The sequence below is a fragment of the Rhea pennata genome, chromosome 9 (genome assembly GCF_028389875.1).
Source record: "Rhea pennata isolate bPtePen1 chromosome 9, bPtePen1.pri, whole genome shotgun sequence".
Lineage (NCBI taxonomy): Eukaryota > Metazoa > Chordata > Aves > Rheiformes > Rheidae > Rhea > Rhea pennata.
The window spans coordinates 28,479,546-28,502,906 of record NC_084671.1 but is presented as its reverse complement, the minus strand read 5'-3'; the positions used below and the strand labels follow the sequence as shown (position 1 = coordinate 28,502,906).

The following is a 23,361-nucleotide window of genomic DNA, read 5'->3' as shown; positions in this document are numbered from 1 at the left end:
GGTGGGGAAGGTGTGAGCGCTCCTCACCCTGCTGCTGGCCTGTGCCGCTGTGCCAATGTGTATGCATTTTTCTTTTAATTTCTGGCTTTCTTCTTGCCAAACCTGGCCACTTTTTTTTCCCAACAGCTTTTCTTTTCTCTGTCTTTTTCTTCTCTCTTTCTTCCTTCTTCCTATCCATGTGTCTTTCCCCCACTCCGTTCCTCTCCTTCCCTGCCCGTAGATGTGTCCGACTTTGAGAACAATAATGGTAACCCTAGAGTGGCTGAACTGAGTCAACGCCATGACAATCTCTCCACAGTGACCAATGCCATTGCCGGGATCAGCCCCTCTTCCTCCCTGTCAGCCCTGTCCAGCCGAGCTGCCTCCGTCGCCAGCCTCCACGAGCGCATCATGTTTGCTCCAGGCAGTGAAGAGGCTATCGAAAGGCTCAAGGTAAGGGCCCGGGAAGATGTAGTGCACTGCAGGGCAGTGGGCTGGGGAGAGGAAGAGCAAAACCTCAGAGATCAACTGCATACGCTCTTAGCACATTGGCATCAGAGTGGCAATGAACTGCATGATTCCCTTCCCAGTTCAGAGGGGAAACTTCTCCCTGGAAAAGGACCTCCTGAGCCTCCAGACATCTTCCTCTGGACTTCTTCCAGCTACTACAAAGCTCAGCAGCAATTATAATCCTAGGCCAAAATTTCCCAAGATGCTTTCGCAGGCTCAGCACTGAGTCCTTTGACTCTCATGCACTGAGATTTTCAGAGATGGGAGGCTTGGGGCTTCAGAGATTGTGGGCTTTTTTTTTCAGAAAGGCTATCTCCTTTAAGGCACTGCAGCTTAAAATTGGAGCTGTCCAGAGATAAAGCCCTTGGAAAATCCTCTCTTTGCTTATTCGATTTGCCTCTTCAGTACTGTGAAGCTAAAAAGATCCTGTTCTAAAGGATACTCATGGGAAGTGATGCTTGAACCTTTGGCGCTCTCTGGTGCTCTAGACTGGACAAACGTAGCGGCTGCATGGTGCTGTGGACATCGCTGCCGCTCCAGACTCATGGACAGGGAGAGAGTTTGGAGTGTTAGAGTCCTGCCCAGTCTGCAGGCCTCCCTGCAGGGTGACTGCTGAGCATCCTCTGCAGGATGAATGCTCCCAGCTCGGCCAAGCACAGGAGCAGGCTGACAAGAAGGTTTGGAGAGGTTGGTGTTTGTGCCTTGCTCTTTGAAAACAGCGATGAATGACAGAATTGGCTGAAATACTGCTACCATCCATTTAATCCAGACTGAAACCAGGGCCCTCAGTCTTCAGCCAGGAGCTACAGTCTGTTGTGGGTGCAGGGGGCCACAGTTCCCACAAAGGTTTGCAAAGCCTAGCAGAGCGGATGCAGGTCGACTGTCCATTCATGGTCTCTGCAAAATGCTAATTCATGTTCTGTGCTCACCAGGAAACAGAGAAGATCATTGCTGAGCTGAATGAGACTTGGGAGGAGAAGCTGCGGAGGACAGAAGCCATCCGGATGGAGAGGTGGGTGAGACAGGACTGAGTTTCTCTGCGGTCTCCCCTCTTCTCTGGCTTGCTTGGAGCAGTTCAGTTAGTGAAGTGGGGCTGAGTGCCTCCCAGGCACCCCAGCACCAGCCATATTAGCCTTTAGGGATGTAGTCTTCTCTGAGAGATCCTCTTGAGGCACATACAGAGCTGAAACAGGCCTTAAGTCTGTGTCCTCAGGAACAAAATAACCCAGGCCAGAGCATGGACCTATATGCTGTCTGATGCTCATCTAGCACAGTGCTATCCCAGGTTAACCAGCACTGTCCCAGGTGTGGTTTAGGACTTAGCACAGGCTGGGTGATGTGCATGAGGACACCCTACTTTGGGATGTAAGCGAGCACGGCCAAATGGCTGCAAGTTGAGTCAGGACTAGAAGATGGACCTCTACCAGTAGAGACATAGTCTGCTCTGAGGCCAACTTGCCGTTGGTATGTTGCATGTGCTCCTCTCTGCCCATTGGTATGTTACATGTGCCCAACTGGGCTGTTCTCCGAGGCAAAGGCTAGATCTCTTCTGGATTACAGTTGTGTGGCTAGTTCTGGGGGCTCATGTGGCTTTGACAGCCTCTTATTTCCATTGTTCCTGCAGGGAGGCTTTGCTGGCTGAAATGGGGGTGGCCATGAGGGAGGACGGAGGCACCTTGGGTGTTTTCTCTCCTAAAAAGGTAGGATAACCTCTTAACTTCTCTTCTTCACAGCAAATCAGGGACTGATTTCCATCCTCACAGCTCAGTGTATAACCCTTTAAATCTGCCCTGTCCTTGCTGGCCAGTCCCAGTCATTGTGTATTAGCTCTCAGAAGCGTGAACTGACCTTTTCTTGCGATGCTGAAACGTATAAGGGACACTCAATATCAAACCGATTTGGTATTTTTGTCACTGGTCATTCTGATAGAAACAAATGGCTAAATTTTCTGTTTTTCAGTCCCACATCAGCTACCACAGTGGACACTATCCGCATTCAGATGACCTTAGCGTGCTCCACTTATGGTTATTGTGTTGAGATTTCAACGTCAGCTGTTAAAACTCTGCACTCAGAGTATTTGGAATTTCTGTCTGCCACCCAGGTTGCCCCAGAAATCAAGGATTCTTGCTAAGAAATGTAGGTGCAGGGATAATAAATACTGTTACGGCTTGTAGTGTCCCAGAGAGTATCTTCTAAGCAGACACCGGCCACGCCCCAGATACCTTCTGTGCCAGTAAACGGTGAACTAGCCAAGTGCTAGTTACAGCCTGTTATTCTTGATAACGGCTGTACAATCACTGCAGTAATGACTTCCAGTTTATAGATTCAATGCTGTGAACCCTGCAGATTGACTTCACTTGCTACACAGGCTGCAGAGCTATTGGCATGTGTTCGTAGGACCTGGGTACGCTTGTATGGCTCTCCTACCTTGTTGTAATGGAGCACTGAAAGCGCTGAAGGTAAGGTGGAGAGCAGCCCCTCCTGATGCTGGTTGGCCTGGCTGGTACTTAGTCTGGCCAGACATCTTAATAGACGTTGCCTTTGCAGCCCTGCTGAGAGTGTACGGAGTCAAGGAGTGTAGGGTCTGCTCCCTGCCTCCACATGGACACCCAGTGGTGAACCTTTTGGGGTCTTCCTCACGCGTATCCCGGCATGGCTGTTACAACAGTTTTTACATCCTATCTTCTTTATTTTTCATTTCTGTCTCAGCCACTGCCCATTAGGTGCCCAGATGTTTATGTAGAAAGCGTGGGGGTTTATTCCCCTAAGCAGGTTGGTCTTGAAAGATGGTGTTGCTGTGGTGATCTGGGTGCCTACTTACTCTTCAGCTATCTAGTGGGTGGAAACTGCTCTGAATTCTCCAGCTGCTGGCAAGGAAGATTGGTGTTGAAAGCTTGCAAAACCCATTTTGATTGAGAGCAAAACACAGGGACATTGTTGCCCTGCTATATGTCATCGCTGGTGTAATTATTTCCCTAAGGAGCTCAGTAGAAGTGAAAATATTTGCCTTCTACTAGCAAACCTTGCAAATCCAGAGAAAAATTGCAAGCTAAAAGAGTTTCAGAGCTTCTCCCTTAGACCCAGGGACTACACGTCTGCTCAGAGAGGCCTGGCGTTAAGTGTTACGACCAGCTTTTTCCTTCCAGCTACTGTGGAGAACCTGTGCTTCCCTCTGATCTCCAGCTCTCCTGTACTGTTTGGAGTGGATCTCTTGGATGAGTCAGGGTGCAACACACTTTTCTGAAGGGGAAATCTCTGCATGCTTTGTGTGAACAGGCTGATAAGACATTTTTTACAGAATCGCTTCTTATTTCTGGGAAACTTAGAGCTTCTCCTGTTAGTGCCCACTTGACTTTGCCTGCTGACTGCAGCTGCAACCACAACATTTTGCAGTAGGATTAGATAAGCTAGCTCCAGTTGCAGAGGTCTGTGGTCAGGGGAGAAACGCTCCCGTCATCAAGAACAGGGTGGTTTGTGGCTCATGGAAAAGAAATCATTGGGAGGCAACTGATAAGTGGGAGGCCAGGAAGAAACTCAGCCTCAGGAAACAGGTTCAGATCTCCATTCTGCAATAGGCTTTGGATGAATATCCAAACTGGGACCTGTCCCTTCGAGTGCTTCGTCTGTCCTTGTATTATTAGTGGAGGAGAAACAGACACTTTTAGGTCACAGTTCCTTTCATCCTAAAAATTCTTCCTGCATAGGAAGTGTGTCTATCTCAGCTTCATCCTCTGAAATAAGGCTAAGGGGGTAGGATAATGTAAGGGGCTGCAGACACACACCACGAGCTAATAGGATCCCACCTGATCCTTGGCAGGAGGCCCAAGAGACACTAAGCCGTATCTGTTCAAGGACTCCTCCTGTGAAGTGTTTAACTCTGTATCGGGCATGTTTACAATCTGAATATGCATGTGTGCTAGTTTTCCAAAGCAGCCAGTGGTGGGCACCAGTGCCTGGGGAAAGTTGCCCAAAGAGTAGCCTTCTGAGGGAAAAAAACGAGGAGGCATGTGAAGATGTGGAGCTTGAAGTAAAGCCCTTGTTTTAGGAGCACTTCTCCGGAGACCCAGTGTACAAAGCAGCAACTCTCCACTTCCTCTTGCTGGATTAGGCCAGAAGCAGCAGCCACAGGGTTAGTTTGTCAGTGGCAGTGAGCAGTGGGAGTCCTGCTCTGGAGAGCTGAACCAGCACCATCGTTGCAGAGCCTGAGCTGTAGTGCTTGTCAGAGAGGCTTTGGGGTTGGTCTTCTCATGCTTGAAGAGCCCTTGTGCTAAGAGGCAGGGACCAAGGAATTACAAACCCAACTGAGGATTGTGTCAGTCTGAACTGCTGTGAGGCTGGGGATCTCTGCTTTCTACCATCCAAGCCTTGGCTCTTTAGGGGAGGAGGGGGGAAGGTGTGACCCTTAAACCTTGCATGGAAGAGTGTGTGGAGCCTCTCCCTGCCTGCTGATCATCCAGGCTGGGTGCAGGAGGTCTGCGGCAGGGCAGTCAGCAGCCAGGAGACTCTCCCAGCAGAGCGCTGTTGGCTGCCCAAGGCTGGTGGACCTGGTGGTTCTCCCTTGCCACGGGATGCAGCTCCACACTTGCTCAGGCAGCTCCCTGTGGAAAGCTCAACCCTGTTGGGGCCAGTGTCTGATTCTCTGCAATCACCTAGAAAAGTACCTGCCTGGGGCATTTCGTTGTTGAGCTACAGAGAAGTGGGAGAGCCTATTCCCTAGCTGGGAGGCAGCCTGAAGTGCAGCTGAGTGACACATCCCTCAGGAGTGTCCCTCAGCACCTGGGGTAGTCAGAGCGTACATGGGTGACTCTTTCTTTCTCTCTCCCAGACACCTCACTTGGTCAACCTGAATGAGGACCCGCTCATGTCTGAGTGCCTTCTCTACTATATCAAGGATGGGATAACAAGGTGAGGACCAATAGCCTGTATCTCAGGCCCTGGCTTGTCTTCCAGGAGCACCAGTGCATTCCTGCTCTGCATGCAGGGACCACTAGCCTATTCTGTTACCACCTATGTGCCCTAGGTGGCTGCAAGGATATGTGCAGGGATATCAGGCATACAGCTGGCCCTCTTGCCTCTGGGTTGGGCACAGAGTTCTCTGGGCATCACCAAAATGGCATAGCTGCATGGGAAAAAAATGTACAATTCCATGGCAATCTCATTAGGGACATTGGTCCCACTGTGTGCTGAGGACTGTTGAGGTTGGTCCAAAGGATGTTTGAGAGTGGAGCCCACCCAAAAGAGCTGATTTAAGGAAGAAGAGAGCTGGCTCAAGCTGTGTTTCCTTTGGCAGGGTTGGCCGGGAAGATGCAGAGAAGAGACAGGACATTGTTCTTAGCGGACACTTCATTAAGGAAGAACACTGCCTTTTCCGCAGCGACACAAAGACCGGCGGTGAAGGTACCCCCTGTACAAGGAAGCTCTACTCTCCTGGATTTCTTCCACATCCTAGTGCCTCTTGAGGGTCCCCAGTGTGTGTCAGTACCTGCCATGGGCTGTGCTGGTCCTAAACTGGGCTGGCGGGGGTCCTGCCATCCTCAGACCCTAGCGTAGCTTTCCTGCGTAAGCCATGGTCTCTCCAGGCCTGCTTCCCTCCTGGGCAAATTAGAACTGTTGCCTGGCTGGGAGGGAAACTTGTACAAAGCACAAGAAAAGTGCCATGTGCTGCTCGGTGAAGGGAGAGGGAAGATCACTGGCGGGAGGTCGGGGCAGGAGGAAGGAGTAGGTTGTACACAATTTCCCTGTCCAAGACACGGTGCAGAAGCTACCCCCACAAACCTGAGTGCTGGTAGGAACCTAGGGGAGAAAATCCCTTGTGAGACAAGTCTGGGAAGGCTGGAGCAGCAGGATATGGACTCTGATCCCCTTTCATGTCTAATTTCTAGCTGCTCTTAGTCCTTGGGCTGCTCTGACTAACATGAGACTGGCCGAGCTCTGTTGCGATCCTTGTTCATTGCCCAGGTTTGGGTGCTCCTTGTGGGTACCCCAGCGTCCCCACACTCCATGCCTGGGGCACTGTCCGGGGCAACCGTTCCTTTCCTAGGCCACAGAAACGTTGGTCTTCCCCCTGCTCCAGGAGACCCAGGATGTCCCTCTTCTTGTGTCTTATTTACACTCCCTTTCTCTCTCCTTCTTGCCGTCCCTGCAGTAATAGTGACCTTAGAGCCTTGTGAAGGCGCTGACACCTACGTGAATGGCAAAAAAGTGACGGAGCCCAGCATCCTGCGGTCAGGTAGGACCCGCACCTGAAGAGGGTTTACTTAAGCATGGGTACCTGGGGCCTGAACCAGCAAAGGGCTGGCATGAAAGAGCAGTTGCGGTAACCTACATCCCTCCATTAGGCCCCTGCAATTCAGTGGGTCTTCCTTGCATTCTGGACCTTGGTTAACTCTGAGCCTTTTTTTTTTCCCTCCCTGTGCACCTCCTCAGGAAACCGCATCATCATGGGGAAGAGCCATGTGTTCCGGTTCAATCATCCTGAACAGGCCCGACAAGAGCGGGAGCGGACCCCATGTGCAGAGACCCCCGCAGAGCCCGTGGACTGGGCCTTTGCACAAAGAGAGCTGCTGGAGAAACAGGGCATTGACATGAAGCAGGAGATGGAGCAGAGGTGAGGAGCTGTGCAGGAGATGGGGGACAGTAGTAGGAGGAGGCCGAGAGAGGGGACAGTCAGCAGGAGTGAGGTATCTATATTCAGGTTTATCATGCTGTCCTTCCCCATTTCTCCTAGGCTTCAGGAACTGGAGGACCAATACCGGAGGGAGAGGGAAGAGGCGAATTATCTTCTTGAGCAGCAGAGGCTGGTAGGTGGCCAGACCTGGCTCTTTCTCAGGTGCCTGAGCACTGCTAAGAGCTGGCTGGGCTGGAATCACCGAAGATGTTTGTGTGGGGTGGCTCTGTTTTTCCCAGAAAGCGAAGGTGGTCTGAAAACTTGATGTGTGAATTTATGATTCTTGGAGCTGTCCGTAATCACGAATCTAGGGGAGGGAAGAGGCTGGATTTCTTTAGGGAGGGAAGGAAGCAAGACGCAATATGGAAAGAAGGACGGTCAGGATCAAGGAAAATCATGCTTTGTGGGTTGCATCATTCTTCTTCCTACTTCCCCCAGGACTATGAGAGTAAACTGGAAGCTTTACAGAAGCAGATGGACTCTAGGTATTATACTGAGGCCAATGAGGAAGAAGAAGAACCTGAAGATGAAGGTAAGTGTTGAGTAAGAAAGGAGAGAACAAATATGGTGAGTTAGGTGGGAGAGGGCAAGTCCAGGTGTGTTGTGTTTTGAGAAATGGTATTATATATAGATGTATTTGAATGGAGAGGAGCGTGGGAGAGGAGGGAGCTGGTGTGTTCTCAACAGTCTGAACTTTATCTCAATCCTGTCAACTCTTCTGAGGAAGTGTTAATAAAACACAGCTTAAGAACATTTACAAGAAAGGATTTTAGAATAAAGACAAAAAAAAATCGACAGTGCAAGGTATGACTGCAGAACCCCTCTGAGGATTGACAGAAAATAACTGGGAGGATTTTTTGTGAACCATTTTCCCAGCTCTGTGAACTCTTTGTTCTGTTTCTCAAAGGGCAGCAGATCAGAAATTCACCCTTGAGGACAAACGCAAGCGTATTTTTTACAATAGCCCACAGTGATTCTGTTTGGCTCAGAAGCCCTGTTAAACCTCACTGGAATTGCTGAAGGACCATGAAGCTGACAAAAATTGCACTTATACCTTGAACAAAGTGACAAGATGGCCCCAGAAGTTTAAAATAGCTGTAGTAGTGTTGTGTTGAATAGCTGCACTCTATTCAGAAGATGTCTAACAGTTGGCAGTGTTATTTCACCCAGGTTAACCCATCCTGTTTCCTGCCTCCTCTGTCTTCTGACAGAAGTGTGGTTTGGGGGAGGTGTATGGGAAAAAGTGCTTTTGTGGTATTCTAGTGGCACCTTTTACTGTAGTAGGTCTTGATGCTTTTGTAGGAACTAAAGGGGCGAGAAGAGCAAACTGTAATCCCTTAGGTGCTTCTGAACCACCATCACACCTTCTCACCATGGCAGGTGGGGCTCGGTGTGTGTCTGGTGCCATGCAGCGAGTGACTGTCTCCTGTGTCTCTACAGTGCAGTGGACTGAGCGGGAATTTGAGCTAGCCCTTTGGGCCTTCAGGAAATGGAAGTGGTACCAGTTCACCTCCCTCCGTGACCTGCTCTGGGGCAATGCCATTTTCCTAAAAGAAGCCAATGCCATCAGTGTGGAGCTAAAGAAAAAAGTAAGTATCTGGTGTCACAGGCCAGAGTTTCTGGGTTTCACCACCAAGGTATTTCTCTGTGTGTTTGTCCCCCTTTTTTTGAGGAAATCTGGCATATCCACTTTCCTATGTGGACTGAGCAAGCAGGTCTAAGCACTCCCAGTGAGCTAATGGGACAGAACCTGTAGCAGGTCACTGACAGCGTGTCCCCATCATGAGTGTGGGTGTGTCCCCACACCAGTGAATCTTTGAGGGGAATTAAGGGTGCTGGATCATTCTCAAAGACTGGAAAACACAAGAGAAGAATGATCAGCCTGCATGAGAATAGGGGTTTGTTTGACCCAGTAGCTGAACCAAACAGAGGCCCAGAGAGGTGCCTGGGGGAGAGATGAGAATAGCACAGGCAGACTGTGACACTTCTCTGGTAAACTTCCCCAGTCTCCAGTGATTTGAGGCTCTGGGAATTCCTCACTCAGGCACACTATTTTTGTGTTTAACCTTTTGCGAACTGTTTTGTGTGAATTTATGCACCTGGCTTTTGAAAGTGTCTAAATTTTTGGTATATGTTATATAGCTGGGCAAGATTACCTCTTTAGTGGACTGCAAAACATCTCCTTGTGCTTGTTTACAGCCACTTGAGGGTCATTTTTAGTTCTGCTGTTATGAGAAATGCTGCCTAATCTTTCCCTATTAGCTGTAAGCCGGTTCTTAGAGCTTCTGTATGACGCCTGCCGCAAAGGACACAAGACAGACCGAGTGTGTGTGGTCAGGTGTTGCTTGGGGAAATGAGTGCCCCTTCTTGCTGAGGAGAGCGTTGCTGCCTGTGTTCACAGTCCAGGAGGTTCACAAAGTGCACAAGGCTCATCTCCCAGGCTGAAGGTACTGCGTGGAGCCCGTTGTCCTCTGATCTCTCACGAGTGGATTGCTGTCCTTGTGTGCCCCTTTCCAGGTCCAGTTCCAGTTTGTGCTCCTCACAGACACACTCTATTCACCTCTCCCTCCTGACCTCCTGCCTCCTGATGCTGCCAAGGACCGGGAGAAGCGGCCGTTCCCCCGTACCATTGTGGCTGTAGAGGTGCAGGACCAGAAGAATGGAGCAACACATTACTGGACCCTGGAAAAGCTCAGGTAGGATGAGGGATGCCTATACTGGGCCAGTTTGCTCCATGAGGGCTGAAGCTGGCCATTTTCTTATAATTGTCCGCCATGCTCCTCTATGCCTGCAGACAGCGCCTGGACCTGATGCGTGAAATGTATGACCGCGCAGCAGAAGTGCCTTCAAGCGTCATCGAGGACTGTGACAATGTGGTGACTGGCGGAGATCCTTTCTACGACCGCTTCCCGTGGTTCAGGCTGGTTGGCAGGTGAGTGCTTTGGCTCCTTCTAAATGCATCTTGGATCCAAACACGCCTGTGCAAGAGGAAACGCAACTGGCTTCACGGTGCAGAGGATGTTCTTTTCCCTGGGGCAGCACTGTGAGTTAGCAGCTGCTAAGGGAGAATGCATTAACCCCCTGCACCAGTGAGTCCATGGTGCAGAGCCCCTCTTGCGAGAAATGACTCTCCTCTGTATCCACTGCTGGGGCCCTGATGGGACCACGAGCCACTGGTAATCTTCCTGTTGCCTTCTGTAAAGCTATGCCACAAGGCACGGGCTCTCAACCTGCCCCTGGCGGGAGGTGGGGGGCCCCAGCTGTCCTACCCTTCCCCTAGCTGCGATACAGGAGAGGGGAAGGACTGCTGCTGGGGGCATGGCCCCAGGGTGACTGCGGAGGGGCTGCCGGTGGGGGGCAGGTTGAGAACCCTTGCTGTCGTGACCTCCACATCCGCGGACGTGTGTTTGTGTGTGCGCACACGTAGGCGTTCTTGTCTCAGCATCTGTTTGTATACTGTATGGTACATGCCATGCGTCTCCATGTGCTTCCCACACACCGGTTGGAAGGGTGCGGTGCCAGCGGCTAGGGAAGGCAGGCCCAAAGAGGGCTCTGCCCAGACGGGCAGGGGGAGCAGGGCACTGACCCGCAGAACCCGACCAAACGTGTGTGTCGTGGAGGCGTCACCCTGTGCCACGCAGCACCAGTGGAGAGATTCCCTTCGATGCTGGGGACGTCACCAAGCCTTGTGTCTAACGCTCTGTCCCTGCTTTGCTGGGTTCTCTGCAAAGCTGGCGTTGGGAATCCCCACCGTTCGCACCAGTTTGTTTGGTTGTTCTTTTTTCCATGCTTTATAGCTGACGGCCATTGGTGGCTTCCTTTTAAGACTCACTGGATGGGCAGGTCTTTATTTCCCGACGTCCCTTGGTTTAAGCGGAGAAAAAAAAAAGGAAAAGAAAGAAAGAAAAAAAAAGCAAAGCAAAATTCCTATTCTTGCTCTCTCTGTTTGGAACAGCTGGTGTTAACCTGTCTTCTATCTTGTTGTACTAACCTTAGTTCAGATATCTCTGGCTGCAACAGCTCTCCTCTTTTCAACACATGCATGAGCGAGCGCATGGCTGATCTCACCCCCTCCCCCACCTTCTCGAACCCCGACTCCGACATCACCGAGCCTGCTGACGAGCAGCACGAGGGGCAGGAGGAGGAGGAGGAGGCGGAGGACCTGGAGGAAGACATCTTTCCGGAGTGCCCGCTGTGTGATGGCCGGGATCCATTTTACGACCGCTCCCCCCTGTTCAGTTTAGTAGGAAGGTTGGTGAGGTTTTAGGAGAGCATGCTGGGAAGGAACTAGCTCTTTCGCATGAGGGAACTGCTTTCTGACACGACTCCCACGTCGAGGGCGTGCGTCCCGTAGGCGCAGGGGGTGGCCAACCTTCCAGGAGAGCCTCGGAGACGAGGGCGACATGAGGGGCTGCGAGGAGATGGCCACCGAGGTAGGGCTGTGACAAGCATGGTGGTGAGGGAAGCGGCCGTAGGGGGACTACGAAGGAAGGGAGGTCATGCAAACCCAGCAAGGTCTGCAGAAGGCCCTTTAGACAGATCCCACAGCCTCCGGGGCATTGGGAGCGCAGCCCATAGCGAGCAGGTTGGCCCTTCAAAGACAGGAGGCATCCCATGGCCTTGGCATCCGATGAGCTGGAGAAGTCCCCTGGCTTCAGGACATGCATTAGGGTCTCAGTTCAGGAGACTTCTGAAGAAATATCCATCCGAATAACGATGACCTCCTACCAGCCCGTGTATGGACTGGGAGTACAGACATTCACATATTTGTCATGGTGGTAGCGTCACAAGATGGGGGGGGATGCACATGCATCCAGGTGAGGGACTTTCTGCTGGGGGGCACTTGCAGACAGCACATCTCGCTGACATGGTGGAGGTTGACATGGGGAGGCTGTCCAAGCGCAGTGAGGAGCGGCGTTAGGCAGTGCAGAGAGCAGTGGTGTGCGAGGAAGGGAGAGACCCATTCTGGGGAGGGAAAGGATCTGAAACTGGGCTACATCAGTTAGCCGGTGCAAGCCTCCTGGGATGAGAAGGGCAAGGTTTTCTCCAGGTGGCTCAGGGAAAAGCTGTGAGATGCAAATGAAGATCTGGGGCTCTGGAGGGAGAGGAGGACTCCTTATAAAGGTGTATTTTCTTTTGCTGCTGATGTCTAGCATTTGGACAGGAACAGTTTCCCTATGGTCTTGTAGCAGCCAGCACAGGAGCCCTTAAGGGAATTTATATGGGGAGACCCAAGCTGCAGGACTCCAACTTCTCCTCACCACTAGAGAAGGAAAAGAGCTTTTCTTTCTCTTCCCTTTTGTTAGGAAACTGCCAGACTAGTTCAGTCTTGGCTTGGAGAAACCCTCCAGACATCACAACACCAGCTGCACCTTGAAAATGTCAGTCACAATCTGCCCTTTCCAAAATGGCCCTCCTGAAACAGCCAGGGGTGATGCTGGTTCCCTTAGCTTTGCTTCGGATATTTTCCTGACGGAAGACGAGACCTGTGCCCAGGGCAGGTCTAGGAGCCTCCACCCCAGAGGCCAAAGACGTTCATATATGGGCCGCTGTGAAGCAGACCCTCCATACCAAAGTGAAAAGCTCTGTGTCCCCCGACGTGGTGAAGCTGAGGCTCTTCTTCAGTATGTTAAACCCAGGCTCTTCCTTCCTCCTCTGACAACTAGGAGCTGGGTAGTGGGAGCGAGATGGGGAGCAGAAGGGAACAACATAGGGAGAGAGGGAGATGGGATAAGAGTCTTGCAGCCTCAGACCGAAAGAGCTGGGTTCTTCCACCTTTTTTTTCTTTCTCTTTTTTCTTTTTTTTTTTTCCACTTGGGGGCATCTTAAAAACAAACAAACCAAACTGCCAAACAAGCCTCTGACGCAGTGGACCCCCCTCCCTGCTGGGGGGATATTCCCAGGAGGTCCCTTTGGAGTCTTCCGAATTCTTTTGAGTCTGACCTGGATTTGGCTCCCCGCGCAGCAGCTGTGCTGATCACATTTCTTGTGAAGTGTGCTTTGATTGGTTTATGATTGGATCCTTGTCTTTGATTTTTTTTCTTTATTTATTTCTTTTTATTATTATTATTTTTTAAGTTTTTTTAGCTGCTGGCTCTCTCTCTCCAAAGCTTTAGCGAAAATTGGGGTTATTTCACTTTTGTCTTCCTTTGGAAAGGCTTTTCTTTGGTCTGAGCATGCCATCTTTGCACCTCACCAATCTTGTGGTTAGTGTCCCTGCCCTCCTTCCTTTAGTGACACACTTGTCCCTCTCCTCCCTTTCCTCCTCTGTCTCTCCTTTTCCGTTTTTCCTCCCTCCTTGACCTTCCTGGTCTCAGTCTGCTTCAGGTTGAGCTGCCCCATGATTTCACACCGCGACGAAGGAAACTTTTAACAGGCAGGTGTTCCCGAATCCTCTCACTTGGGAGAAATCCCCTGCCAGGTTCTTGCAGGTCTATGTACGCTCATGCTGCCTTTCTCAGCCAAGCACCCCATGGGATGGTCCAGACCATTTCCCGCTGGTGGCCTTTGAGCAGAAACAAGGCGATGCAGGATGCCTGAAAGCTCCACCTGCCTCCTCCTGAGCAGGGCCAGAGCTGACGCCCATGCCTTGATTTTGCCCATGGGGAAATAGGAAGCGTTCACTTGACCACCAGCACCGGCAAATGTTGGGCTGCCTTGGGGCTGGCGTGGGATTGCGTTCCCTGCCTGGAGGGGAGGCTGCCTTGGGCCTCCCAGGACAATCCTGGCAGGACTGTCCTGCATGAGATAATTGTTAGGGGATTACGTTTGCTTCAATGACTTGATTCCTCTGAAATTGCTTTAGGTGGAAAAAACCTCAAACTACTGTTTGAGGTCAATCTAAGTTATAAGAGTAGGGAGAGCCTTTGGGTTTCGAGGCTGAGGTCGGTGGTCACGCTTGACTCTTCGGAGCGTGCAGGGTTATGTCCTTCCTGTAAAAGCCTCCTGGGCTTTTGCATGCCGTTCCATCACAGTGCTGCCCAGCTCTGCCATTCGGATATCTCCAAGGATGTCTGCAAGGTTAGGAAGTTGGGAGCAACGAAGCCAGCCATTTAGAGGTGCTCTTTGCCCTCTTGGAAGCCTCCCAAACTAGGCATGTCCTAGCAGTTCCCAGCGTGATCCCAACTCATAAAATACAAGGGCACTATGTGTCAAGATTGTTCTGGACGCCTGTAGATGTGTGCTCCTGTCCTGCACGTGGGGCTCCCCTCATCCTTTTGTTCAGGCAGCAGAACTGTGGAGAACAGTTTCTCAGCTGGCTTCCTCGGCAGTGCAGAGGTGCGGGCAATGGCACTTCCCACATCTCTGCATGGAGTTTGCTGCCGAAGACGTTGGGTGGTGACTGGTCACCGCTTAGGCCATGGCACGTCGTGATCACCACGGCATGGAAAGGAGCTTTGAATGCTGCTTCTCAGGCAGAGAGGACAGAAATGTTCTCCAACTTCCAGAGTGAGCCTGGCAGTGGGAGAGAGACCTGCTGACCCAGGCTTGCTGTGACCCTGAGGAAGGCAGCAAGAGGAGGCAATGTGCCTCAGAAATGCACACTGTGACCTTGTGAGTCCATCTGCACCTTACTGAATGTGCCAGTACAGACAGAACAGCAGCTGTGGCCGCACTTGTCACCATCCAGCTTTAGGTAGCCTTGTGGGCAGCAGCTGTGGTTTCCGCATCCCACGGCTGCATATCTGACTGCAGTCTGGACTCCTTGGCAAGATCCCAGAGAGTTGCAGCCCACTCTGAGCCCGCTGGCCCTTTCATACCAGTAGGTGCATGGTTTGCGCTTCGATCTCCCTTTGCGGCAATCTGGACACAGCCCCCTTGCGCTATAGCGAAGGCTGGGGCTGCTGGGGGGCTGCAGGGAGGCCCTGAGCTGCCAACGGCAGTCGCTGAGCTGGGGGTTTGTGTAGCCCCTTCACTGCCCAAGCAGAGAAACCGGCATGCTGGTTTGATGATGCCCCATCAGGCAATCTGAGGCCCCAAGGTCATGCGTGTGGAGGGACAAGGGGATCGTGTGTGCTTCCCATGCCACTAACGATGTAACCCAGCATCTCTTCCATGCAGGGTGAGAGTTATCTCCTCACTGCTGCTCCGTGAGTGTTGTATGGCATGGTAATGCTCTGCAGAGCTGGCAGGGTGGCAGCCTGCTCCTCCACCCCTGTTGCCTCTTAGGAGCTGTGTCTTGGGCAGGTCCTGTGCTGCTAACAGTGACGGGGAAATGTATTTGCCCCAGGGACCGCTCAAGCCTAGGGAATACCCCTCATGAGAATTGAGGCTGATGTGAGGCTGTTGCAGGGAGCTGTGGCACAAGCTCCATAAACCTACTGGTGGTGCAGCCCTTGCTGAGTGACATCAGGCTGTGCCGTGGCCTCTGTGCAGCCCAGTGGGGCCCCAGACATGGTATGGGCAAAGTGGCATGCGGTCAGCCCAAACCTCCTCTTGGAGGCTTGCTAGGGTTGTAATTGGCAGCCCACAGCTCTGCCAGCCGGTGCCCGGAGCCTGGCTGCAGGCAGACCTGCAGCTTGGGGCATGGAGCCCCGGCAGGGTGTCTCCCCAGAGGCAGGTCCCTGCGTGCTGCAGCGGACAGCCGGGAGGTTGGGCCCTTCCGGGCTCCAGCCTGGCCCTCCCCTTTCCTCTCCCTTCTGTTCTGTCTGTCTCCTCTTCGCTCCCACTGGCCTCTCCCTCCTTCCGTCGTCCACCTTCCCTGCCTCCACCCTCGTTGGTCTTGCCTTGCCCATCCCCTTTCTCCCCCCACACTTTGACTCCGCAGCAGACCCCAAGTTGTTTCACAGCACCTTCTGTACTAGTCCTCCAGCTCTTCACTGCAAAGAAGGTCCTCTTCCTAGCTTCCATGTGGCACCAGCACAGTCCCCGTCCCCCTCCCCTCCCCACGACGCTGTCCCACCCACGGGAGAGATGACAGACTAAGAGGTATGCTAGCCCTCATGCCGCGCTGCCACGTTTGCTTCATCGTGAAAAGCACAGAAGCCTGACTTTGTCGTAGTGCTGCTTTCCCATCAGCCCGCTCTCGGCACGCTGAGTCTCCCCGCTCCCTGCCCCTCTCCGGCTGGCCCTGGCTGCCTCTCTTTAGTTTTGCTTTGCAGCACCATGTTGTGATGTGAGCGGTGACCTGTGATCCCGGCTGCCGGTGGCCTGCCACATGTGTCTGGGAACCCCGGGGTGGGGAGCAGTGACCGCTCTCTTGTGTTGCTTCCATCCGACAGGGCCTTCGTGTACCTCAGCAACCTGCTCTACCCTGTGCCCCTGGTCCACCGCGTCGCCATCGTCAGCGAGAAGGGCGAAGTGAAAGGCTTCCTGCGTGTGGCAGTCCAGGCCATTTCAGGTAGGAGCAGGCATGCACACTGCCTCAGCCCACGTGCCCTGACAAGAGGGGCGTTCCAGCCTTCCTGGTAATGTCTCGTTGTCTGTCTTTCCCTAGCGGATGAAGAAGCCCCAGATTATGGCTCAGGAGTGCGGCAGTCAGGGACAGCAAAAATATCCTTTGATGACCAGCACTTTGAGAAGGTATGGTTGAGATGCCCATCCAGGGAACATCGCTTTCTGTGCATGTCCAGAGAGTATGGGACACTTTGACTGCAGGCCCCTGCAGTTCCCCAGCTGATCATGATGCTCTCAACCAGTGGATGTGATCCATCTGGAGAGGTGCATCAGCTGTGGGATTGTGCTCCTGATCTACCTTTTCCTGCTACAGTCATGCCCTATGCAGCCCCAACCCTGTTTTCAACGTCCACCATCCGTGCTGATGTTTGTGGCCCTGTTCCCTGCTGATGTAGGGTTGTTCCTCCCTTTGGGGAAGGATGGAGGCTGATGCTCAGTTCACCCTGCTTTCTGGTGACTTCCAGCAAGTACAGACCTAGTTGTGATACAGTGTTGACCAAGGCGCTGTTTCACGTAGGGGCTGCTCTGAGTCAGGAGAGAAGAACTGGGGCTGTTACTGCAGGCTGTGCCTCTGCTCAAGTACTTGTGCTGGCGGCAGGGAGCCGCTAATCAGCACAGACCCAGCAGGGCCACCTTTGAGACCATCATTGTCTCTAAATCTCATTTCTCTCTGGACATATTGCAGTTTCAGTCCGAGTCCTGCCCCCCAGTAGGAATGTCTCGCTCGGGGACCTCCCAGGAGGAGCTGCGAATTGTCGAAGGACAGGGGCAGATCAGTGACATAGGCCCCTCTGCAGATGAAGTCAACAACAACACGTGTGCAGGTGAGCAGGCATCAGCTGCCAAGAGGGGAGATGGGGTGATGCTGAGCATGCAGTGAGCAGTGCAGGACCCAGCAGCATGCCCATAATGCTCCCCAGATCTTTATCATCTAAGTGCTACAAGCCCAGCGTCTCCACTAGCCTGTGTCCAGCAGGTTTGGAGGGGGCTGTTTGCAGATGTCAGGAGGACCATCTCTTCCACTGACAACTCTCTTCTCCCTACAGTGACTCCAGAGGACCTTCTCTTGGATAGCCCAGAGAAGTCTACAGTGGATGGGCCTCTGGAAGCAGCTCTGGATCACCTGAAACTGGGCAGCATTTTTACTTTCAGAGTCACTGTCCTCCAAGCCTCCAGCATTTCAGCAGAATACGCGGATATCTTTTGCCAGTTCAAGTAAGACTACAGTGCCTGCCTCAGCCCTTGCTCTTCCTCCATGCTCAGGCCTTTACCTCATCTGATTGCCCCAGGAGGAGGCACAGACAGATGTCAGTGAGTCCCAGCCACTCTGCTCCTGGCCATGTTTGTGAATCCCTGGGCAGGCTCAGCCAGGATAGAGCTGACAGCATACATCTCATTATCTCTGCTCTTATCCTTAATTCTGGTCCAAGGCTGTCCAGGAGGGAACACAAAACTGAGAGGTATAAGACAGGCTTCTTTGTCTGAATGGGGCCTTGTTCAGTCACTGGTGAAACATCTGTTGGTGGGCTACAGATCAGTGTGTGGTGGTTTTCCATAGCAATCTAGCCCAGGTTACAAAATCCAGCCCCAAGAGGGAATGGCCCATTCTCATGGTTCCTGTCTTCTCTCCGTTCCTTGTTTCATTACATCCAACCTCTGCTCTCCTGCCACTTAACAATTTTCCTTTCCTTTACAGCTTCATCCATCGCCATGACGAGGCCTTTTCAACAGAACCCTTGAAGAACACAGGGCGAGGGCCGCCTCTGGGTTTCTACCATGTCCAGAACGTTAGTATCACTCCCTGCTTGGCATTTCCTCTACTTCACGATAGTTGGGGTCTTTGCAGAGCCTTAAATCCAGCTCTGGAGCTGCTAGCTTGGAAGCTCCCCCTCTCAGCTATATGGGAGATGTTGTCCTTGCTGTGCTATCAAGAAAAATGTGTTGGGGAAAGTGCCAGGTGATACCAGAATGTGGTTTGATGGGTCATCGCTTCTGTCACAGTTGAACAAATTACCAGCAAGAGCTGAAGGCTGGTGATTTTAGCAGAGGTGGCAGAACAAGCTGTTCTCCCTGTGTATTGCAGCCCATTCTGCCTTGCACAGACAGAGTCTTCTGGGATCTTCTCTCCAGAGGACATATTTCCTTCCAGCTTGTCTCCTTGATGCCTGCTTTCTGCATGTAGCAACCATTTTGTCCCAGTCAGCTCAGAAATCCCAGCCTTAAACAAGGCAGCTGCAGTGCGAAAGATCAAAAGTCACTAATTTGTCCCCAAGATGCAGATTTGACTCCAATTCCTGATTGATTCCTGTTGATTTCTGTGTCAAAAATCCCCCTTTTCAAAGGGAAGGCTTTAAACTTTGCTTTCTTAGTGCCTGGCTCGCTCAGGCTTTCTTCTAGGGATGCCTCACAAAATGGTTCCTTGCTTCAGTAGATGCTCGCTGCCTCTGGAAGGAGCTGCTAGCTCAGATTACTTGTTCTGCTCCAGAGACTCCTTGACCTTGTATCCAAGCGTGCAAACACTTCATCCTCCAACCAAAAAGGCCACGGAGTTGTGAGGGGGGAAAAAGCCCTCCCATGAGCTGTTGCTATGAGACTTCATGGACATGCAGCCTTACAACAGCACCCTGCAGCTAGGGTTCCCTGACGGTGGTCTTGGTGGAGAGAGCTTCATAACCCAGGGGACATGGGAGAAGGAAGTCAGTGGACAGTGCAAGGAACAGAGCAGTCTTTGATCCTCCTGCCTTCATATTATTGCGTGGCTGCTGCTCTTTCCAGACTAAACAGCTCTGTTGCATGCTTTCTCTCTCCCTCTCAGATTGCCGTAGAGGTGACCAAGTCTTTCATTGAATACATCAAGAGCCAACCAATTGTATTTGAAGTCTTTGGACACTATCAGCAGCATCCCTTCCCACCTCTCTGCAAGGATGTCCTGAGGTGAGTATCCTGGGGTGTACATGGGCCGCCTTCTCCTCTCTGTAGGTAGTGCCTCTAAAGCCCTGGGCAAAGACCTGTGGCTGGAACCTATCACAGCCTGAGGGCTCTGTGGGCCCTGAGTGAGACACCAACCTGAGATGCCTCTGGGTTCTTGGGGCTGAGAAAGTGGATATAGCTAGAGGGACGGGGTGGCCCCAAGATGTAGGTTCAGCTGGCTGAATTTGGGCATCCTTTGACTTTTTTTTTGTGTGGATCATCTTATCCAAGCCTATTCTCTCTGCAGCCCATTGAGGCCATCCCGGCGCCATTTCCCCCGCGTCATGCCGCTGTCCAAACCAGGTAGGGATTTGCTTCCTACCCTTTCTACGGTGTCCAGGGCCTGGGTTGGAGCTTGGAAACAGCTAGGGGTGGGAGAGAAGAGGTCTCAGTACTCAGCAGTACCTGCCTGTGCATTTCTGTGCAGGGGGCAGATTGTGAGCACTACATATCACTAGTGTGGCCAAGCACTGTGTCAGGAGTATTTATTCTGGTCGCTCAGAAATTCCTGTGCTGATAAGCGAGTCTTCACCTGAGAGCTGTGCACCAAGTCATCTGACTGTGCATGGTTTCTGCTTGCAAGACCCTTCCCATTCCCAGTGGCTTCTGCCTTGCATTTGCAGGGCAGGCAGGATGGTGGCAAGGGTTCAGCAGGTGCTGGCGCTTTCTCACTGCCACATCGCAGCACAGAACAGGACCTTGTGGACATCACAAAACGTGTTTTCCACCGGAGCAACTGTGAAGGCGCGAGGGCCCTTCAGCATCCCTTCCCTCAGTGTTTCAGCTAACGCAAACCATCCCTTCTCAGTCCTTACTGCTCTATGGCAACAACCTTTTTCCTCTATACGTTGTGCCCAAAGCAGCCCACATTTGCTATGCTGTCCCTCGCTATTGCTAAGTATCTGTGCCTAACTGCTTTGCTTTGTGTTGGGTTTTCTATTTGTTTCCCTTCCTCCCCGGAAGAGCAAGCGAAACCCCTCCAGCTCATTAGACACTTGGTGCCTGCCGTGCTGGCTGGCTCGCTCCTGGACACACTCTCCGGGCACGCGCTGTGTGCAGCCAGCGCAGCCACCTCGTTCCTGCTGAGCGACGGCGAGGAGGCTGCTCGCCTGCCTGCCCTGCCTGTCATGAATGGTGCTGTGAGGAAGGCTCAGAAGCCCGGTTCGTTCCTGCACAGAGCTGTGGGAGAACCAGCTGCTCCTCGGGTTTCCTGCTACAGCCATTCCCTGGGTGGACATGCTTGGGGGACGCAGAGAGGACAGCGTGGCTTTGCCACCTGGCCCTGTGTTCCCAAACAGCTTTTGTACAGGCTGTACAAATCCATGCTGCGTTTCAGCCCTTTGAGACCCGAGTCATTCTGGTTTTCCATTCAGCTGAGTGCCATGGTTTGCCGTGAACTCTGTATTTCCTCACTCAGGCAGGCTGTGATGTGTCTGCCTACCTTCAATCCAGCACCAGAGGGCTGCACTTCCATCTAGCTGCTCCTCAGCTGCCTAGCTGGTGCTGGAGCACCCCACTGCAATGAGTGATTTGAGATCTGTCCATGCTGGGGTTGTGAGTTTGGTGTGCGTGTGTCTCTGGGATAAGCCAGGCCCCATCCTGAAATCCTTGCTCCTCTGCTTTGGTTCCACGGTGTGAAGCAGCACCTTGATGGGAAAGAAGGTCCTCAGGATGGGGTTGTGTCTCTGTTACACATACATGCTCCATCCTGTTGTGGTCTTGCTGCCACCCTTGTTTTGGGGCTCTGTGTGTCTTCTAGCCCCTGGGGTCACTGCCTGCTCTGCCTTGTCCTGTGTGCTGCCATGTGCCTTATTGCGTACTTCAGCAGCAACCTTGCCCTTTTCTGCCTCATTTTTAAGTTGTCTTTTTAACCCACTGCAGTGCCTGCAACAAAACTGAGCACTATGACCCGTCCCAGTGCTGGGCCTTGCCAGTGCAAGTATGATCTGATGGTCTTCTTTGAGATCTGTGAGCTGGAGGCCAATGGCGAGTAAGTCCTGTTCCTTAGCAAGGCCTGGTTGGGGTATGGGGAGCTGGAGAAGGGGACTGTCAGTGCTGGGATTTCACCTGTGGTTGCTTGTGCCACACTGTAACATCCACATGCAGGAAGGTCCTTGCAGAATGAAGCCTACTGTAATCCAAGATCAGTGAGGATTCCTCCTTGGGATCTGTTGGAAATGAAATGGCACACTGAAAGTTAGGGGACATGAAGCAGCAGCCAGACTCTTGGCACTGTCCCTGACTAAAAATCACAGCCTGTTTTCAGCTGCTTTGCAAAGGGGAGAGAAAAAAGGGGAGAGAGGCAGTGCGGTTCAGCTGTAAATTCGCCTGATGACTTGTCTGGTGGTTGGAGCCTATGGGAAGTCTGATGGGCTTCACAGCATGATCAGAACTAAGCCTCCTACCACAATCCTCTCTTCTAGCTACATCCCTGCTGTTGTGGACCACCGTGGAGGCATGCCATGCCATGGGACCTTCCTCCTCCACCAGGTATTCCCAATCTGACATCCTGTCCATGCTCTGCCTGGCTCCTGTCCTTCTGTCCACAAGCCATATTAACCACTGCCTTTTTCTCTCTGACCTTGTGGGTCTCAGGGTATTCAGAGGAGAATCACTGTCACCTTGGTGCATGAAACAGGCAGCCTTATCCGCTGGAAGGAAGTGCGAGAGCTAGTTGTGGGTAAGTAGAGCTGGGCTTGGGTGGGACCTGAACCCAGCCTGTCTAGCTCCCTCAAACCTTTCCTCCCAGGCCCCGTTGCTCTCCCATATTCCTAGAGCTTTACACTGTCTTCCACTTTTCTCCTGTTATCCTACCTGCAGTGGAGTAGAGGTGATTGCTCTGCAGGCGAGACCATGGAGAACAGTGCTGCGTGGTGGAGCAGCCTGATCCTGGACATCCCGTCAGAAACAACGGCCAAAGCCACCATGGCAGTGTAGCTTAGCAGCTTCTGGGCCGATGTATTCCTGCCAAGGCTTGGGCTCTGAGTAGTCCTGCTGGTACAGCACTGGGCTGCTGTGCAGGGAGGCTGCTGGTCCGCACAGAGGAGGGCAAGGTCGTCCCTGGGCTGAGCTGCCCAGGACACGCTTTACTAAGAGATCTCAGGAGTTGCTCTGTCTGTTAGTACCCTGAGGGACCAGAGAGCCTGGGAAGGGAGGGACAGCTTGCCTGGCACCAGCCACGTTGTCAGGGTAGGCAGGAGACTGGGGAGGTACTGGGCATTATGTGCTTTTCTGCTAAAGAAAGGAAGGATCTAGGAACAGGCCCATGCTGCTGAGAGTGGATACACTGGGAAAATATCCTTACTGCTTTTAAGCCTTCATTACTATTGGGAAGTAACCCCAGTGAGAAACGTGTTCTTCCCTGATCCTACATGTCATGAAAGACCTTGCAGGGATGCCTCTCGCCTGAGCAGAACATCTCTGTGCTGTGTTTGCAGGTCGGATCCGGAACACTCCAGAAGCAGATGAGTCTCTCATTGACCCTAACATCCTGTCCCTGAACATCCTGTCATCTGGGTACATCCGACCCTCACAGGACGACCGGTGCGTGTGGCTTCTTCCTGTGTTCCTCTTTCAAGCATAGTGCCATTGGGGCTGTCCAGAGACAGGGGAGATATGGGGAGCCTCTGCTTTCCCTTGGATGCTCTTTGCCCCTTAGCAGGGTCCTGCAGGCATTTGCTGTTTCAATCAAGTGTTCTTCTGGAGCTGCACCATAGAGGGTCTTGGGATACAGGACAGGAGTCACTATGAGGGCACCAAAGCCTTGGGATGCCAGCTCCTTCCTGCATCTTCTCCACCACTGGTGTTCAGGGCCTTTCCAGGCTGGGGTTTAGCAATAC

General features: G+C 52.4%; 1 protein-coding gene across 17 annotated transcripts in view; it reads left to right on the top strand.

Annotated features, from left to right (window-relative positions):
• Positions 1-23,361, top strand: part of KIF1A (kinesin family member 1A) — a 56,822-nt gene that overhangs the window by 19,220 nt on the left and 14,241 nt on the right. For 7 of the 17 annotated variants that reach the window (XM_062583193.1, XM_062583192.1, XM_062583188.1 and 4 more), the window contains 23 exons: positions 299-432; positions 1,422-1,501; positions 2,114-2,189; positions 5,315-5,394; positions 5,780-5,886; positions 6,635-6,718; positions 6,916-7,096; positions 7,217-7,289; positions 7,595-7,688; positions 8,597-8,745; positions 9,674-9,852; positions 9,951-10,088; positions 16,378-16,496; positions 16,593-16,678; positions 17,238-17,376; positions 17,599-17,767; positions 18,249-18,339; positions 19,368-19,486; positions 19,770-19,825; positions 21,404-21,512; positions 21,946-22,012; positions 22,118-22,202; positions 22,960-23,065. In XM_062583193.1, the coding sequence (XP_062439177.1) occupies positions 299-432; positions 1,422-1,501; positions 2,114-2,189; positions 5,315-5,394; positions 5,780-5,886; positions 6,635-6,718; positions 6,916-7,096; positions 7,217-7,289; positions 7,595-7,688; positions 8,597-8,745; positions 9,674-9,852; positions 9,951-10,088; positions 16,378-16,496; positions 16,593-16,678; positions 17,238-17,376; positions 17,599-17,767; positions 18,249-18,339; positions 19,368-19,486; positions 19,770-19,825; positions 21,404-21,512; positions 21,946-22,012; positions 22,118-22,202; positions 22,960-23,065 (2,521 nt within the window). Of the gene's footprint in view, positions 1-220; positions 433-1,421; positions 1,502-2,113; positions 2,190-5,314; positions 5,395-5,779; positions 5,887-6,634; positions 6,719-6,915; positions 7,097-7,216; positions 7,290-7,594; positions 7,689-8,596; positions 8,746-9,673; positions 9,853-9,950; positions 10,089-11,152; positions 11,408-16,377; positions 16,497-16,592; positions 16,679-17,237; positions 17,377-17,598; positions 17,768-18,248; positions 18,340-19,367; positions 19,487-19,769; positions 19,826-21,403; positions 21,513-21,945; positions 22,013-22,117; positions 22,203-22,959; positions 23,066-23,361 lie in introns of all 17 variants that reach the window. The other 10 variants (XM_062583185.1, XM_062583184.1, XM_062583183.1 and 7 more) reach the window with 4 other exon arrangements.